The sequence below is a fragment of the Alnus glutinosa genome, chromosome 1, assembly GCF_958979055.1.
Source record: "Alnus glutinosa chromosome 1, dhAlnGlut1.1, whole genome shotgun sequence".
Classification (NCBI taxonomy): Eukaryota; Viridiplantae; Streptophyta; class Magnoliopsida; order Fagales; family Betulaceae; genus Alnus; species Alnus glutinosa.
This window is the reverse complement of record NC_084886.1, coordinates 13,385,679-13,402,629: the sequence shown is the minus strand read 5'-3', so window position 1 is coordinate 13,402,629 and position 16,951 is coordinate 13,385,679. Positions and strand designations below refer to the sequence as shown.

At 34.6% G+C, this 16,951-nt stretch overlaps 1 protein-coding gene across 1 annotated transcript; it reads left to right on the top strand.

Annotated features, from left to right (window-relative positions):
* Positions 1 to 10,480: 10,480 nt before the first annotated feature.
* LOC133858753 (glycine-rich cell wall structural protein) lies at positions 10,481 to 11,951 on the top strand. The gene has a single exon (XM_062294219.1). It carries the CDS (start codon positions 10,516 to 10,518, stop codon positions 11,776 to 11,778), a length of 1,263 nt encoding a protein of 420 aa, XP_062150203.1. The 5' UTR covers positions 10,481 to 10,515; the 3' UTR covers positions 11,779 to 11,951.
* The last annotated feature ends 5,000 nt before the right edge of the window (positions 11,952 to 16,951 follow it).

Here is a 16,951-nt window from a genome sequence, read left to right as displayed (position 1 = left end):
TTTTAATGGAGCTAAAAGAGACCAATAACTACTGAACAAACAGTAATAAGGTCCCCTACAGGAGAAACAGATTGAACTGAAAAAACATCCGGTTAGTTATAAGTGTAGGGTTATTTTTATCTTTTCACATATTATGGGACAAAAATGCCCCTACTACAACTAACTGGATACTAATACTCCTACAGGAACTTTAAGACAAAATAAAAATAAATAAACAACAACAATAATAATAATAATAAAAGAAAAAAAGAAAAAAGAATCCAGCATGTACGTGGAGAGAACATGCTGAGGTGGACAATCGAACAAAAGTATTAAGATGCTCTCTAATTTAACCGAACGAGAGAGTATTCAGTTAATTATAAGGAACGGGTATTTTTGAAATGACAAAAATACCCGTTCCTTATAATTAATTGGATACTCTCCAATTCAACGGTCCCTCGATCCGATTCGAACCTCTCCGAGCAATCGGATCCCTGACGCTTGACAGGGTAATTCACAATTTTTGTTTGTTATCCATCCTAATCAAGGTAAAGCTGATAAGACCTGTTAGCGTAATTGTCGCTCTATGTGTAGTTTTGTTACAGATAGATCGACGTCAGTTGTCCCCCCCTCAACTGCCTTCTCACACGTTGGAAATATACAAAAATATTGTTGTATTTTTTTGCTAGTCAAAATATTATTGTAATTTGCATATCTTGGTTAGGTAAGCAGTCTGCATCAGTGCCAGTAGTCAGTACTCGGAAAAAAATTTCTAGCCCCGGACTGGGGAGAAGTGGACCCATTGAGACTAGACTAATGGTGATCGATATTCCAAGTAGTTGATTATCATAAAAAATGTTGGAAAAACAAAAATATTCAAAAGCTGGTCATGCTACTCGATTGTTAAGAATTTCAGTTGAAGACTAAAAAAAAATAATAAAAAAAAAGGATATATATATATATATCTAAAGACGTTTTTAAAATAAAAATGTAAGAAGTTTTGTTGTCCGAAAGTTATCTGTCTCGGTGGCCGGCCCAAATTTGAACAGGGTTTGAGTTTGGAGTGTTGGCCCATTGATCAGGTTGATGTCTAGGCACCAGGCCTTGTCAGTGTTCTGGGCCGAGGAACGACCAAACTACTTTCACGCTATACTTATAGGATTTAATGGTATAGCCTATATATGAGATAATGAAATAATTGAAATTGAAATTCTAAACAAATATTTTTGCACAGAAATTTTCAACAAACCGTTAGTTGAAAATTTCATACAACCCACATATAAGATTGATATGTGTCCATTGGCAAGTGAGAAGCATATGTTGTTTTTAATAGCATTAATAAAAAAACATTTGATTCTCACATGTTTAAATGACACATGTCACTATTATATGTGGATTGTATGAAATTTCCTACAAACTAACATTTGTTTCTCACATGTTTAAATGACATATATCGTACATGTCACTCTTATACGTAGATGGTTCAAAATATAATAAAAATAAGGGTTAAATACATTTTAACTCCCCAAACTACAACTCTTTCTCCAAATGGTTCCTCAAACTACCAATGCTTAGATTCTGGCCCCCTAAACTACCACTTTCTGATTTTTTGGCCTCATCCGTCCATTTATGCCGTCAATTCTAAACAGAAACCTGAAAATACTCTCTTACACTTTGAAATTCTCACGGTTAAGGGAGAGGTACTTTTGAATTTTTTACCAATTTCTGTTAGAATTGATGGCATAAATAGACAGATGAGGCTAAAAAATCAGAGAGTGGTAGTTTAGGGGGCCAGAATCTGAGCATTGGTAGTTTTGGGGGCCATCTGAAAAAATGGTGGTAGTTTGTGGGGCTAAAATATATTTAACCCTAAAAATAACTATAATAGGAATACAAAAATTACGGCATCCATGTATGGTGCAACATAAATTCCAAAGAAACAAAAGAGTTAATGCAGAATTTTCACATGCATTGTCACATCCTTTATAAGTGTTTTTTTTTTTAAAAAAAATATATATATATATTTTAGAAAAACTGGTAATACTCTTAACAATACTCTTCCGCCTTTCATAATCAAATAGTAATACTACATACTACATTTTTATCTTATAATGTTAATGTGATAGTTTTAACGAATTCTTTTCTTTTTTTTAACAAGGATAATTAGATGGTTGTTTAGGACTGTCACGTTAATATTGTAAATAATTGTGAAATAAAAATGTAGTTTTAACATTATCCAAAAAAATAATATCTAAAACCTATTTATATGATTTCTTTCTAGGTAAGTTGTCCATGAAGAAAAGAATGAATCCAATGGTGTAGATTATTTAATTAAGGACTCGTAGTTAAAGTGTTTACATCTCGTTCAACAAATTTATTTTTTATTTTAACTAAAACAAAAAAAATCCTTTTCTATTTTAATTACTCTTTTTTTTTTTCTTTTCTTTTTTTCAAAACACTTATAGCTAGCCTTTTATTTTATCTATCTATTTTTACTATTTAATTAAATATTTTTTTTCTGAAATTTCTTTATTCTTCCCCAAGAGAAGATACAATGTAAAAAGAAAAAAGAACTCTCTCTCTTCTCCTTTTCTCCAAAAACCCCTCTCCTAAACCGTGTCGTAGTTTGCCGGGGGAGGGTTCCAAGCCTCCCTCCTCCCAGTTTTTACTTCCTCTCTTAGCCCTTTTAGGGCTAGAGGGGTTTTTGTTCCTCTCTGGCTTGTTTCGGTGGGGGGTTTTAGTCTTCCTAATCCTTTTAGACTATGGAGGTTTGTGTGGATTTTTAGTTTTTTTTTGGTTTTGGCAGGAAAACACTCCAGAGAGGTTCCAGAGGGGGAGAGTCCACCGCTCGTGTTGCTAGCTGAAGGGCTTGGCCGTGCTTCAGTTTTTTTCAATCTTTGATGCCAGATCTGCGCTATTTCACTACCCTCTAGTCGACATGCGCCCCCCAGCCTTGCTCGCCGCCGTCCTCTAGTTCAGCCACCGCTTACTACAACTGGAAAGCTCATCGGTGATCGGCGTGTGGTCTTCACGCGCTAGGATGTTTTTTACACCTTGGGCCATGCGTGATGGCCACACTCCGTCTCTTTTGTTGTGTCTGGTCGTGCCAGGGGTTTCTGGTGTTCGGCTGTTGCAAGGGATCTTCCAATGGCACACGCGCCGTCTTCGATAGTGTTTTCTTTCGACGGTAGCTTCTGTGTTTGAGTGTTTTTCTTGTATTTGAAGGTTTTGCTTTGTGTTAAATTTAGCTTGGTCATTGCTTTTTAGCACAGATTGTTTGTGACCGACTCCATAGTTGAAGTAAATGTTCATATGTTAACGCAGATGCACCTTTCTGTTGGCTAGGTTTGTTTGTAGTAACTGTCGGTATGATCTGAGTTCTAGGGTAACTGTAATGGGTACTTGTATTATTCTGAATCTATGTAATGGTTTGAGTTTAGTTTGACTCAGTTTTGCTGTAAGTCTGTAACTATGTTATCATTTGAGTGTATTATTGAAATGATTACATTTTCCCTTTAAAAAAAAAAAAAAAAAAAAAAAAAGAAAAAGAAAAAAGAAAAGAGAAGATACAATGGCTATGTTTGGCAATGAACATGCCATGCCACGGTAGTGGGTAGTCAATTTTTTTTTTTTTTTTTTTTTATCTCTTTTTTATTATTTATTTTTCAATAACAATCAACATCAAAACATTCTCACTTTTTTTCATTTTTTCCCACTAAAAAAATGTTTCAATTGAATTGTCATTTCTCACCTTTTTTTTTTTTTTTCCTGGATAATTACTATAAAACAGAAGATCATGCCACCATAGCCAATTAGGCATGAACCTCCGATGACCTGGCTAGCCCCAGTGAACCAGAATGGCACTAGTTATCAGAGACGGAGGGAGGGGGGGCTGGCAGGGGCTATGGCCCCCCCAATTTCCTTGAAAAAAAAAATTTCTTAGGTTAAAAAAAAAATCTCAAAAAAAATAAAAAAAAATATATATATATATATAAAAGCTAAAAAACTAAAAATTTAGCCTATTGACCCCTACCAATAATTGTTTTTTACCACCGGCCCCTGCCCATAAGAACTTCTGACTCCGTCCCTGCTAGTTATGATAAGAAATATGTTTAAAAAATTAAAAGATGAGAAATTATATTTTTTTTAAAAATATATTTTTTTCTTAAAAAAAAATATTAAAAAGAGGAAAAACCTTTTGAAACGTTTACCAAAGAGGGTCATTATTGTGTTCTTTTCTTGTTCTTTGGAAAAAGGGACGGGGTTGGTGTTGGTTAGTTGGGTGGGACTTTAAGACTTGTACTCTCTACTCTCTAGTCTCCATTCTCCTCATTTACATTATTGAAATTGACTGGCTCGGTTCAAAACTGTCGGTTCTTTTCTTACATTTATTTTTGCTGTAAATACTATTTTTGTTCCTAAAATATGGCCTCATTTTCAATTAAATCCCTTGATCTAAAGAAATGTGTATTCATTATGAGAAATGCTAGTAGATCGTTTGGTAAAAAGTTTTGTTGTGAATTTTTTGTTTGAATAATAATGAAAGATAATTGATGTGATATAAAATAAAAATGAGATTGAATTTTTTATGAAAAAAATTGTGAAGAAAGTTGTTTTATAATAGTTTTGAAAGGAGTTTAGCATTTGTTTTTTTTGGAGAAATGAAAGTAAGAAGGGAGATGGTTGCCAAAAGGGGCTGTAGATCCAATGATAAATTTTTTTTATTTTTTTATTTTTTTATTTTTAAAAATGGATGGGAGATGAAGAAATAATAAGCCTCATTCATTAAATTTCTACGCATCGATTGCTAGACAATTGTTGATTATGTGGCTAGTTTTTATAGTGATTGGCTAGCATGGGATCCAAAATTCAACCCATCTTCCACAAAAGAAAGGACAAGGATCTCTCTATTTAGTTATGATTTTAAGGTTGTGCATTTAAGAGTGTACACACGATGTTAATGTTGACCCATCTTTTAAAAAGTTTAAATAATATGATATTAAACTATCGCAAACATGCTGTTGCCGAAAATAGCATCGTTTTGACAATAAATATTACGTTAAGCTTAATTAATTACCCTTCTTAATTACCCTAGCTGCCGCCCCTCTCAAAACCTCTCTTCTCTCTCCTGGTATCCTTCTTCTTCGTGCAGCCGGTGAGGGAGGAGGGAAGGGTCTTTTGGTTTCTGTTTGGGATTTTTGTTTGTTTTTCTGTTCACAGTTTGCCTTTATAATGCTCAATTGTTACTAGACTATTTGTTGGTATAGTAGCTAGATTATCCCTCTTTTTATTTGTTTAGATTGTGTTTAAATGTAAAGAGCGGTTCAAACGTTGTTCATGTAATGTTTGTGTGTTGTTTAGATAGCTGTTTTAAGTCAGATTTTTCTGGCTTAGGGTATATGGGGTCTTGTACCTCAATTCTCTGTAATTGCTCGGGCGTTCTTCAATAATATATGGTAACTCATGCTATCTGTTTAATATATATATATAATTTTTTTAGTGATAAATTTTTAAGTTTTAAAAATCCATGATGTGATATAAAAAGTGAAAAAAAAAAACAAAAATAAATTAGAATGTTTTGAAATTGATTTTTTTGAAGAACCGACCTAGTTTCTGTTTGGGAGAAGTGAATAAAAAAAAATAAAAAAGAGGAGTGGATGGAGTTGCCAAACGGAGCCTAGGTCAGCTCTAAAAAAAGTCAACTTCAAAACATTCTATTTTTTTTTTTTTTCACTTTTTATATCATATCAACAATTTTTAAAACTTAAAAATTTATCACCAAACAAATTTATCACATCAACAATTTCCACATTTTAATATCACTAAAAAAAATTTATCTCAAATATAAAGAAAAAGGGTTGCAAGAATCAAATCAACCGTATGAAAATTTATTGAACATTTATTGTAGAGCGAGAGAAATCAACTTATCGTAATATTTATTGTCAAAACGATGTTGTTTTTGGCAACAACATGTATGCGGTAGTTTACACTACCGCATACAAGCCGAATCCAATATTATGTACGTTGTTAGATACACCAATTTAAATTCTGATAATGAAATTGATACTATCAATTTTATTTTGAAAAATGATAAACTCTTAAAATAGGGACAAACTTCAAGCTCTCTCTCTCTAAAAAGCTCTAAAAATAAAATCTCCCCTTCTCAGATCTCAGTAAGGGAGGAGGGAATTTCTTCCCTCCTCTTCCCACCACAACTCTTATGTTTTCCTCTTCACTATCTCTTCTTTATTACTTTTTCCTTTTCTTTTCTTCTTCTTCTTCTTCTTCTTCTTCTTCTTCTTTCTTTCTTTTCTTTTCTTTTCTTTTCTTTTCTTTTCTTTTTTTTTTTTTTTTTTTTTTTTTTTTTTTTTTTTTTGTAGTCTTTTGTTTGGGTTATTAGAGGTTAGATCTACTCAAAACCCACAACCTCTACCACCCACACGCACCTCCTCCTCCATCGCTAGTTGTTGCTCAACCATTCATCGATCGACTCCCTCCCTCGCGTGTGTAACCCACACGCTGTTGCGGCTCACCTGAGTTATACGTGCCGCCACTCCTTTTGATTTGCTCCATCACAACACCTTTGTCTCTCCTCCTTTATAGAGCCTTTTGGTCCACCAAAAATTCTAGATCTAGATCTCAAAAATATTTGATCTCGATGGTTCTTTGCCCCACCGCCTCAGATGCCATCTCCTATATTACTGTATAACTACCTCTTGGTCTCAACAGCTCCCTTACAAGCTGGTCAAGATCGAGCTAAGTCAAAACGAGTTTCTTTTATTGATGCCCACATCATCGACTATAGGTTGCTACAACCAGCTTGGCTGGCTGTATTCTTGATTGCATTTTTCGTCTTCGAGGACCTCCTTTGAAGCTGTGGCTTGATTGCTGTCAAAACTGAATTTTCTTTTTGGTCTTTGTATTTTGGATTCTATAATTTTCTGTTTTAATAACTGTGCCATTTGTTTGAACTTTTTCTTACTCATCTAAAAAAACATTCAAGGACCAAAATCATGAATTCATATTTCTTTTTTGCCTTTCCAAGTGCAATAAGTAGTTACATGCAATCACATTATTTGTCTGCAACTGACCTCATTAAGACAGACATACTCATTTGGCAACCTACTCATTTTTCCTTTCTTCTTTCTATTCAAGAAAATCAAGCTCGCTCCTTTCTATTAAATTTGAGAATTTCAGATTCTTCTTAAATTTGAGAATCTCAAATTTACTAATCTTGGTTGTCTATAAATTAAAAAAAAATAATTGTCATCATCGTTTTATAGATCGAGCTACTCCATCTTCTCTAAACCAAGGCCCAATGTCAGCTAATTTCATAGTACGTTGAAATATAAATATCATTCATTATCACATTATATGTATATATATATATATTCATCATCATGTTATCTTGTCGAGTTACTCCATTTTCCTATGGCATGATCATTGGCACCCTTTGGGTATTTGCTTGATAAGTTTGGCTATAGGGTGGTCTATGATTTAAGTTTGTCAATGGATGCTAAACTTTCATCCATCATTCTTAATGGTGATTGGTATTGGCCAGGAGCTACATCTGAAGCTTTGGTGGATATTCAGTGCCTTCTCTCAGAGATTCATATTATGGGTTCTCAATGACGGAGAGGGGGGGGGGGGGGGGGGGCTATGGCCCCCCTTCAACTCTTAAGAAGACAAAAAAAAAATTAAGGTAAAAAAAAAAAAAAAAATTAAGGTATTTTTTTTAGATGAATCAAATAAAGGTTTTTTTTTTTTTTTTTTTTTGGCTATTGGCCCTAGCAAGATTTTTTTATTTTTTTTTTCCTTGGCCCCTTCCCTTTTATCATCTGTTCAACTATTGTCAAAACTTTTTCTTTTAATATTTTACGTGTAGCAATGGACATGCCTGAGAAGGTACAATGGAAGGATCTTTACAAAGTTGTAGAGGCTTTGTTCAAAGTAAACGAAAAATGTTTAGTCAAGTAGTGCATTGGAAGAAAACAGGTGTGGATTTGAGGAGTCACAAGCTTGACCAAGCTCGATTTCCTAAGAATGTGTGGAAAAAATAACTGAGACCTTTTTTATTTTTATTTTTTATTTTTTATTTTCTGAATCTTTGGACAGCGGTTTTCTTTACTCTCTTTTTTTTTTTTTTTTTTTTTTTTTTTTTATAAAAACTCTTTTCACTTTTGCTTATTGATTTTTAATTTAAATGGAATAATAAAAATATCAAAACTGGGTTATGTTTAATTTACTTAAAATTTGCATTTATATATATATATATATATATATATATATATATACTTTAACCCCTACTTAAGAAAAAAATTTATTTGGCCCCCTCCCATTAAAATGTTTAGCTCCATCCCTGTGGGTTTTGATTCTCCTATTTGGGACTCAAGTAAAGGAACTTTCTCTTGTGCAGAAACATGGAAAAAAAAAAAAATGAGAGTAAGATATCCGGAAACTAATTGGTGGCAACTGGTTCGGTATTCTACAACCATTCCAAAACATACATTTATGAGTTGGTTGGTTTGTAGGGATGCCCTCATTACCAAGCAAAAGATGGTTTGCTGGGGGTATATGGGAGATCCTGATTGTCTGTTCTGCCATGGGGGTATGGAATCTAAACAACATTTGTTCTTTAGTTGTAGTTTCAGTAGGAGAATTTGGAGGGAGTTGATGCCTGCTTGTTCGTTTATTGATCCTCCTTTGTTTTGGGATGATGTGGTGGACTGGGGCAACTCTATGCAGAATGGGAAAGACTTGAAGACTTGCTTGGAACGGTTATGCTTTGGGGCGGTGATATACCATATTTGGAGGCATCGAAACGACCTTCAACATGGAAATACTCCCAATGCCGAAGAAGCTCTTGTTGCTACTATCAAATGGGAGGTCCGATCAAGGTTGCTGGCTAAAAGGAGATTTAAGGACTTATCTAGCCACCTAAGTTTTGTATATAGGTGTAATTTACACCCTTTATTGAAGCATGTATAGTTGGATTTGTTTGGATTAAGATAGGATGATATGTAATTGTTGATAGTGTTTTTCTGCATTGTTTAGCAGTCTTGTTCTGTTGGCGTGGTCTACTATCTAGCAGCCTTTTGTTCCTATTTGGATGTGTTCCAGTTTTTTTTACTGGAGGGTTGTAGCTCTGTTTTGGTGGTTTATGAAGATTTAATTCATATAAAAAAAAAATTGATAAGTAGAAAGAAATGACTATGCCTGAGAACCCACCTTAATTACTCAAATTACTGTTAGATCAGCAGTCATCATTAAACCCTTATCAGCAATCATTATCAATTGGGTGGCACCTCCACATAAAGTGCCATTAATAGTGGTGGAACTAGACTTGACAATTTGGAGGGGCTAAATTGAAAACAATAAATTTAGAGGGGGGCAAAACTAAAAAATTTAGAGGTAATTTTTTTTTGGAGAAAAATCTTGGGGCTTGGGGGGCGCCAGCGCCCCCCCCCCTGCGGCCCCTTAATGGGTCCGCCCCTAACACCATATATAGCTGCAACGCGATCGCTGCATGTGCTTTCAAACTTATCTTTATTAAGATGACAAGAAAACCAAAATCGATCCAAATATCTCAATCTAGGAACATTGCATGTTCAGACAATATTAAAAATAGATATATGGTTTTCAGAAATTAGCCCACAGCTTCTTAATTTGAGGAGAGAATTGAATGCCAAACAAGTTTTTCAACTTGCATTAAAGTCTTTATCTACCGGGCACATGGAATCGTGGAAGAAGGACCATCTCGATCTGGAAAATATCATAAATCCCTAGCATTTTTTCTTCGAATTGGTTGCACGTACTGGATTTCCCATGTGCAATGCTGGAATTGTTTGTCAATTAATTAAGGTCCATATATATTACATGATTTTTGTTAATGGCGCCATTGGGCATGCATGCATGCCCATAAATCTTAAAGATATATTGTTGTTTTCTAGTGACAAGCTTTTGTGTCCGACAACATGCGAGAGGTGCTTACCATTCCTTGATCATGTAGGATTAATTAATTTGATGAATTTTCGGTGGTTGCTATAATCGGAAAAGAAAAAGGAGAAAAATTCCGGCCATGCCAGTAGATTACCATCGGACCAATGGAGAGAGCGTGAACCAGATGGTCCAGATCCAAAAATTCCAGTAGTTTGATTGGACTCGAAAATATTTAAAGTTCACGTACTGCAAAGTAGGAAGAGTATAAGCCTTATGTACTGATGCAACCCCGAGTGATATGGGCTGAAATGGGTGCATGTCAGAGTTGGGCGCCAAACAGATTTGCATGTTAGGGTTTTCTTTATGTGAATGGCAGTGAGAAGAAAAAGTGTAGCCGTAAATTTGACAAATGCACCAAAAGCGTGGTGATAATTGTGGGGTGCATTATTTATTCATTAATGTGGCGATTAGTTAGTAGTTGAAAGGCATTTAATACAAAGGCAAACGGGTCCCTCGATCTACTATATATAAAAACCCTCGTGCCTGCAAAGCTTTCATCAACAACGAGCTTACAGTACTCCTAAAGAAACTGCCGAGATGGGAGGAGGCACTAAGAGAGTTGCTCTATTATCCTTACTTTGTCTTCATGTTCTTGTAGCGAGTGTGGTTGCTAGGAATGTAGTGAGTGTGGAGAAGAATGAGGAAGAAGAGAAGTTTTTAACTGTTGGAAAGGGAGGAGGGTTTGGAGGTGGGTTTGGTGGGGGAGGTGGAGGTGGAGGTGGAGGTGGAGGTGGAGGTGGATTCGGAGGTGGATCTGGTGGTGGTGTTGGCGGAGGTGCTGGCGGTGGATATGGTGGTGGTGCTGGCGGGGGTGCTGGTGGCGGTGCTGGTGGAGGCTTAGGCGGTGGGCATGGGATTGGTGGTGGTGCTGGTGGAGGGTTTGGCAAGGGTGGTGGTATTGGTGGTGGGATTGGTAAAGGTGGAGGAGCTGGTGGAGGCTTTGGTGGCGGGCATGGGATTGGTGGTGGTGCTGGTGGAGGGTTTGGCAAGGGTGGTGGCATTGGTGGCGGGATTGGCAAAGGTGGTGGCGGTGGTGGAGGCTTAGGTGGTGGCCATGGGATTGGTGGTGGTGCTGGTGGAGGGTTTGGCAAGGGTGGTGGCATTGGTGGCGGAATTGGTAAAGGTGGTGGCGGTGGTGGAGGCTTAGGTGGTGGCCATGGGATTGGTGGTGGTGCCGGTGGAGGGTTTGGCAAGGGTGGTGGCATTGGTGGCGGGATTGGTAAAGGCGGTGGCGGTGGTGGAGGCTTAGGTGGTGGCCATGGGATTGGTGGTGGGCATGGAATTGGTGGTGGTGGAGGATTTGGCAAAGGTGGCGGCATTGGCAAGGGTGGTGGACTTGGTGGTGGTCATGGAAACGAAGGTGGATTTGGTGGTGGTCATAGTGGAGGGTTTGGAAAAGGTGGTGGAGTTGGAGGTGGTGCTGGAGGAGGATTCGGAAAAGGTGGTGGAATTGGAGGTGGTGGCGGAAAAGGTTTTGGAGGGGGTGCTGGTGGAGGCATTGGGAAGGGCGGTGGTGTCGGAGGTGGTATTGGTAAAGGAGGTGGGGGAGGCTTTGGTGGAGGAATTGGAAAAGGTGGTGGCATTGGAGGTGGGATTGGCAAAGGTGGTGGATTTGGTGGTGGCGTTGGAGGTGGATCAGGTGGTGGAGTTGGTGGGGGATACGGCTCAGGAGGTGGTGCTGGGGGAGGGGTAGGAGGAGGCTCCGGAGGTGGTTTTGGAGGTGGATATGGTGGAGGAGGTGGATTTGGCGGTGGTGGTGGCTTTGGCGGGGGAGGTGGTGGTGGTATTGGACACCACTAAGCTTCACGTTGCATGGGGTCGATATCGTACTAAAATGGAAATGTATCTTATCAATTAATGTAATGTATTTCTATCATTATTAAGTGTTTTTGTGGAAGATTTTGTTGTTATATATGTTAGTTTCAGTAATCTATTACCGGTGATGATAAGTCGGATGAGTTATTTTTTTTTTTTCACTGAAATGTATACAGTTATTGATATTATATTCAGTTATCATATTTATTAAATTTAACATTAACTAAATATATAAAAGATGTAGAAACCATGATAGGTAGTAATATAACAAAAATAATAAATCTTCGTATTGACTAATTTAACTTATACAAGGGCTACATCTTTTAATTAATGCATTATGCTTGTATGCGCAGAAAAAAAAAAATAAAAAAAAATCGATGCCTCAATTACAAATGGCTAAGCTTTTACATATATGTTATTCTAAATGTTTTTTTTAGTAGGAGTGAAAATCTAGTTACGGTTATTGGTTAAAATTGGCAATTGTAACCGGTTGACCAAAAATCATCAACTGGCTCCGATAACTGAGTAGCCGGTTACCGATTGGTATCCGGTTATTTGGACCGGTAATCAAATTTTAAAAAAAAATTAGGTTTTTGGGGCCTAATTTGAGTATTGGGCATTTTTTTTTTTTTTTGGCTTAATTTAAACTTTTTTAGTCATATAAAAAAAAAATCAACATTTTTTGACCTAATTTGTTGACATAAGTTGAAATAGAAGTAAAAGTGTAAAATCGTAAATTTTATTATTTTAGTTTTTTAAATATATATATATATATAGACACACATACTTGATTACCAGTTATAACCGGTTTCAATATTTTTTAAAATCGGTAACCGTTCCAGTAAAGCCGGTTACAAATTACTAGTTAGTACCCGATTACCGGCTAGCTTCACTCCCCTATTTCTTAGTGCAAAGATCTTAAGCTCGTTTGAGTGTGCGATTTATTAAAAAATTATGAATACTAAGAGAATTTATTTTTTGAAATTATGTTTGGATGATTTAAAAAATTTGAGACAAAATTAAAAAAATTTTAATAAAATCTGAGTAAAATTTAATATTTGAAAAACGGAATTTAAAAAGTATTTGATTTTTTTTTTTCACACAAATATGCCATTTATAATGGGGCAGAGCAGAGCAAATCCAATATTTTGTGGTTGTCACGTAATTATCTGATGTCATATTTCATTTATGACAAGAAACTAATTTTACCTACCGATCAGACAATTCTTTATTAGTGAACCAAAAGTTGACAGCTAGCTAGGACTATTATTTTGATGAAAGAGGTGCATCAGCTCAGAAGCTACTAAAATCAGACCCCTCATAGGACAATGATCATAAATGGGTCCTAAATAATATGGGTTTTAGTCCAATCTTAAATATATACAACTACTCACAAAATATATATATATATATATATATACAACTAGAAGCCTTTTAAGAAGAGAGATTCTAGTAGCAGGTTTCACACAAAGAGCATTTATGATCATCATGCAATTGAGATGGTTGTTGTGTCACTATCTTAATTATTTCCCATAGATTAAATATAATTTTAATTATGTATATATATATATTAGGATCGTCACGATTCTTAGCCTCGAAATTGAGAATAGGTTTCTCTCCATGAAATTGATACTATCTATTTTAAATGAAATGTCAAAATTTGAAGTTGGTGTATCTAACGGTGTATATGAAGTCAATATTGACACGTCTTTTAAAATTTTAAATTATATAAAATCATGTACACTATTAGATGTATTAACTTTAATAAGGGAAATGCTATACATCCCAAAATTTTTCTTCAAAATTTGGTTCTCAAATGATGTGTCACAATCTCATGGGATTGTGACACATCATTTGGGAACAAAATTTTGGGAAGTACGGCATTTCTCTAACTTTAAATCATAACCATAAAATAAATAACATCCATTTCATTTGAAATGGTGATGATCCTACTCCCCGAAATTGTGGAAGCAGACTTAATGGTAGAAGCTCTAATTTCTTAGTCCTGAAATTGGCTAAACTTGACTTTCCATGGCATAATGGTGGGGATGATCCTACTAGCTAGCGGGCGAAATGTGGGCGGATAATAACCATATGCATTCATTATCTGCAGCTATCAGCTATTCCTTATTCACATATGCATATGCGATTAGCAAAAACCATTATCCGCATATGCAAATGCGGATGCGATTATTAATTGCATCCTCATACCCTTTATATATAATATATATTTAATTAAATTCGCGAAAACGATGTTATTTTGATTTTACCTTACATGCGGATAATGACTTTCCAATATATATATATTTTCACTCTACCAACTATAAATGGATGATGTAGGAAGCTAAATAACGTAGATTAAAATTTCAAAGTAAAATAATTAACAAGTGTGATATGAATAATAGTATTTAACTATAAATAATGTCTTTTTGTATTTACTAGAAGCAATAATTACAATTTAAAGACCCAAAACACCTATTACCTCATACCCTTTATATATATTATATATTTAATTAAATTCACGAAAACGATGTTATTTTGATTTTACCTTACATGCGGATAATGACTTTCCAATATATATATATATTTTCACTCTACCAACTATAAATGGATGATGTAGGAAGCTAAATAACGTAGATTAAAATTTCAAAGTAAAATAATTAACAAGTGTGATATGAATAATAGTATTCAACTATAAATAATGTCTTTTTGTATTTACTAGAAGCAATAATTACAATTTAAAGACCCAAAACACCTATTACCTCATACGCGGATAATGAGTAATAACTGCATGTAATATCCACAATAATCGCACAACGTGGATAATAATCGTATAATGCGAATGCAGATATTTAAAAATAAGAATTGCATTATGCATATGCAGATATATATTGCTAATAACCGTATCCGTATTTTCACCCCTACTAGCTAGATAGCCTAGATCTGCAAAGCGAAGCAATTTTTTTGAAATTCAACAGATAGTCAAGAATGACAAACGGTCATTGGCTATCACTTAGAGGGTAAGGCACAACAATGGTATCAATTGTTGAAGGAAAGTGAGGACTGAGGAGGGGGTAACATGCGATGGCTTGACAATTTTGTAGCCACACTTCAAGGAGACAGCTTGCAATGGTAAAAACAATGGGAAAAGATGATGCTAATTTTATGATATCCAAATAATTTTATGCAATATATGTCATTTTGAAGAATATGTTACAACTTTTAGAAAATATTATTTTTTGGTAAACCCACCAAAAAAATGAGTATTTTGTTAGAACAGTTTTTTAACAAAAAAATTATAAAGTGAAGGTAAGATAGATATAAAGCTAAAGTAGCTATATGAAAGAAGAAATACCCTGAAATTAGGTCTATTCAAATTAGCTTAATTCCAATAGGGATTAGACACTTTTTAGATACTTCAATTTTAGTAGTAGTTTTAGACAAAAAGACCTCTTAAAGCAATAACTAGAGGAGTTCAATCTAATGATCTTGTGAATAGAGTAGTTTGGTTTAACATTAATCCAAATGATTTTATCTCTAGTAATGATCCATTGATCCTAATCTGAAAGGCACAATTAGGATAAGGATAAAAATTAAAGGCCGGGTATAAATATTAAATCAAGTTCTCATAATCTATCAATTCACTAGAAAACAATCCATATATGAATTGACAAAATTACTCCAGGCACCTACAAAATATTTAGACAAATTTTGTAGAAATATTTGAACCTAAACCTTTTTATAGAGAAATTAGTCCTAGATTAATTGATTGGACCGATCTAGAAATTCCAAAATAATGGATTTTTAATTATAATGATTTAACTGAAGATTCAAGCTAGCTCATTCTGGTCCTAATAATATTGCCAGCATAAATGTTATATTAGTGTAATAGTCACAAGAAGGGGACCAAAGGTTGGATTCAGCCGAAGCCTAATGTTAGGGCCCTTGAGATTATGTGTAAGAGCTTGGATAAGTGCTAAACTTTGTGCATTATAAGAATGGACCCATTGACTGAAGTTGGTTCACGGGCCACGGCAACATTGACCAAATAAAATATATATATATATATATATATATATATAGAGTAATGATTCACTACCACCGTTTAATACAACTTTTCACCACCTTGCTTATGTGGCAAGGTGGTCCCCTACTACTTTTTAGGTTTTAAAAATAAAATAAGGTGGGGACCACCTTGCCACATAAGCAAGGTGATAAAAAGTTGTATTAAAAGGTGGTAGTGAATCATTACTCATATATATATATATATATATATATATATATAAGTCCAACAATTTTTGGACGACATTAGTATCTCTCATCTTTTCAACAGGAAGAGCCGAAAAGTCTTTGGATTTGATACCTTGTTTGAACGAAGATTCGTGGGTTTAGGATCTACAAAACCCTTTTTTTTTTTTTTTAAGGCTTTAAAAATAGGATAAAGTTTTCTTTACAACATGTTTTATTAACTTTCTTCTACTCAATTTATAAAAATGTCTTGTTTTTTTAGTATATAAAAAGTAATTTTTTTTAAAAAAAAATAAAATAAAACTTTGCTTACTATTTTTTTTTTTTTATCTTTAGTTACCTTTGAAGCATACATTCAAACTTTAAAAAGTATCAATTTAGTATATTTATCTTTCAATTTTTTTTTTTTTCAATTTCAACTATTCCATCCAAGTTCAACGTTAAAACTTAACAGAAAAAGAGAAATTTCCAAAATACCAATTCCTTCTAAAAACAATAATTAAAAAAAGAATAATGATTCAATGCCACCTAAATATACAACTTTTCACCACCTTGCCTATGTGGCAAGGTGGTCCTCCACTACTTTTTGAGTTTTTTTATTTTTTAAAAATAAATTAAAGTGGGGGACCACCTTGCCACATAGACAAGGTGGTGGAAAGTTGTATATTTAGGTGGTAGTGAATCATTACTCCTAAAAAAATGACAGAAATTTCTTACAAACCGGTTTGTAGAAAATTTTTTATAACCCACATATAAAATTGACATGTGTCTATTAGTATGTGAGAAACAAATGTTGTTTTAATAGCATGTACTTCTCACATGCTTTTTTTAATAGCATTAATAAAACAAGAGTAATGATTCATTACCACCTAAATATACAAATTTTCACCACATTGTCTATGTGGCAAGG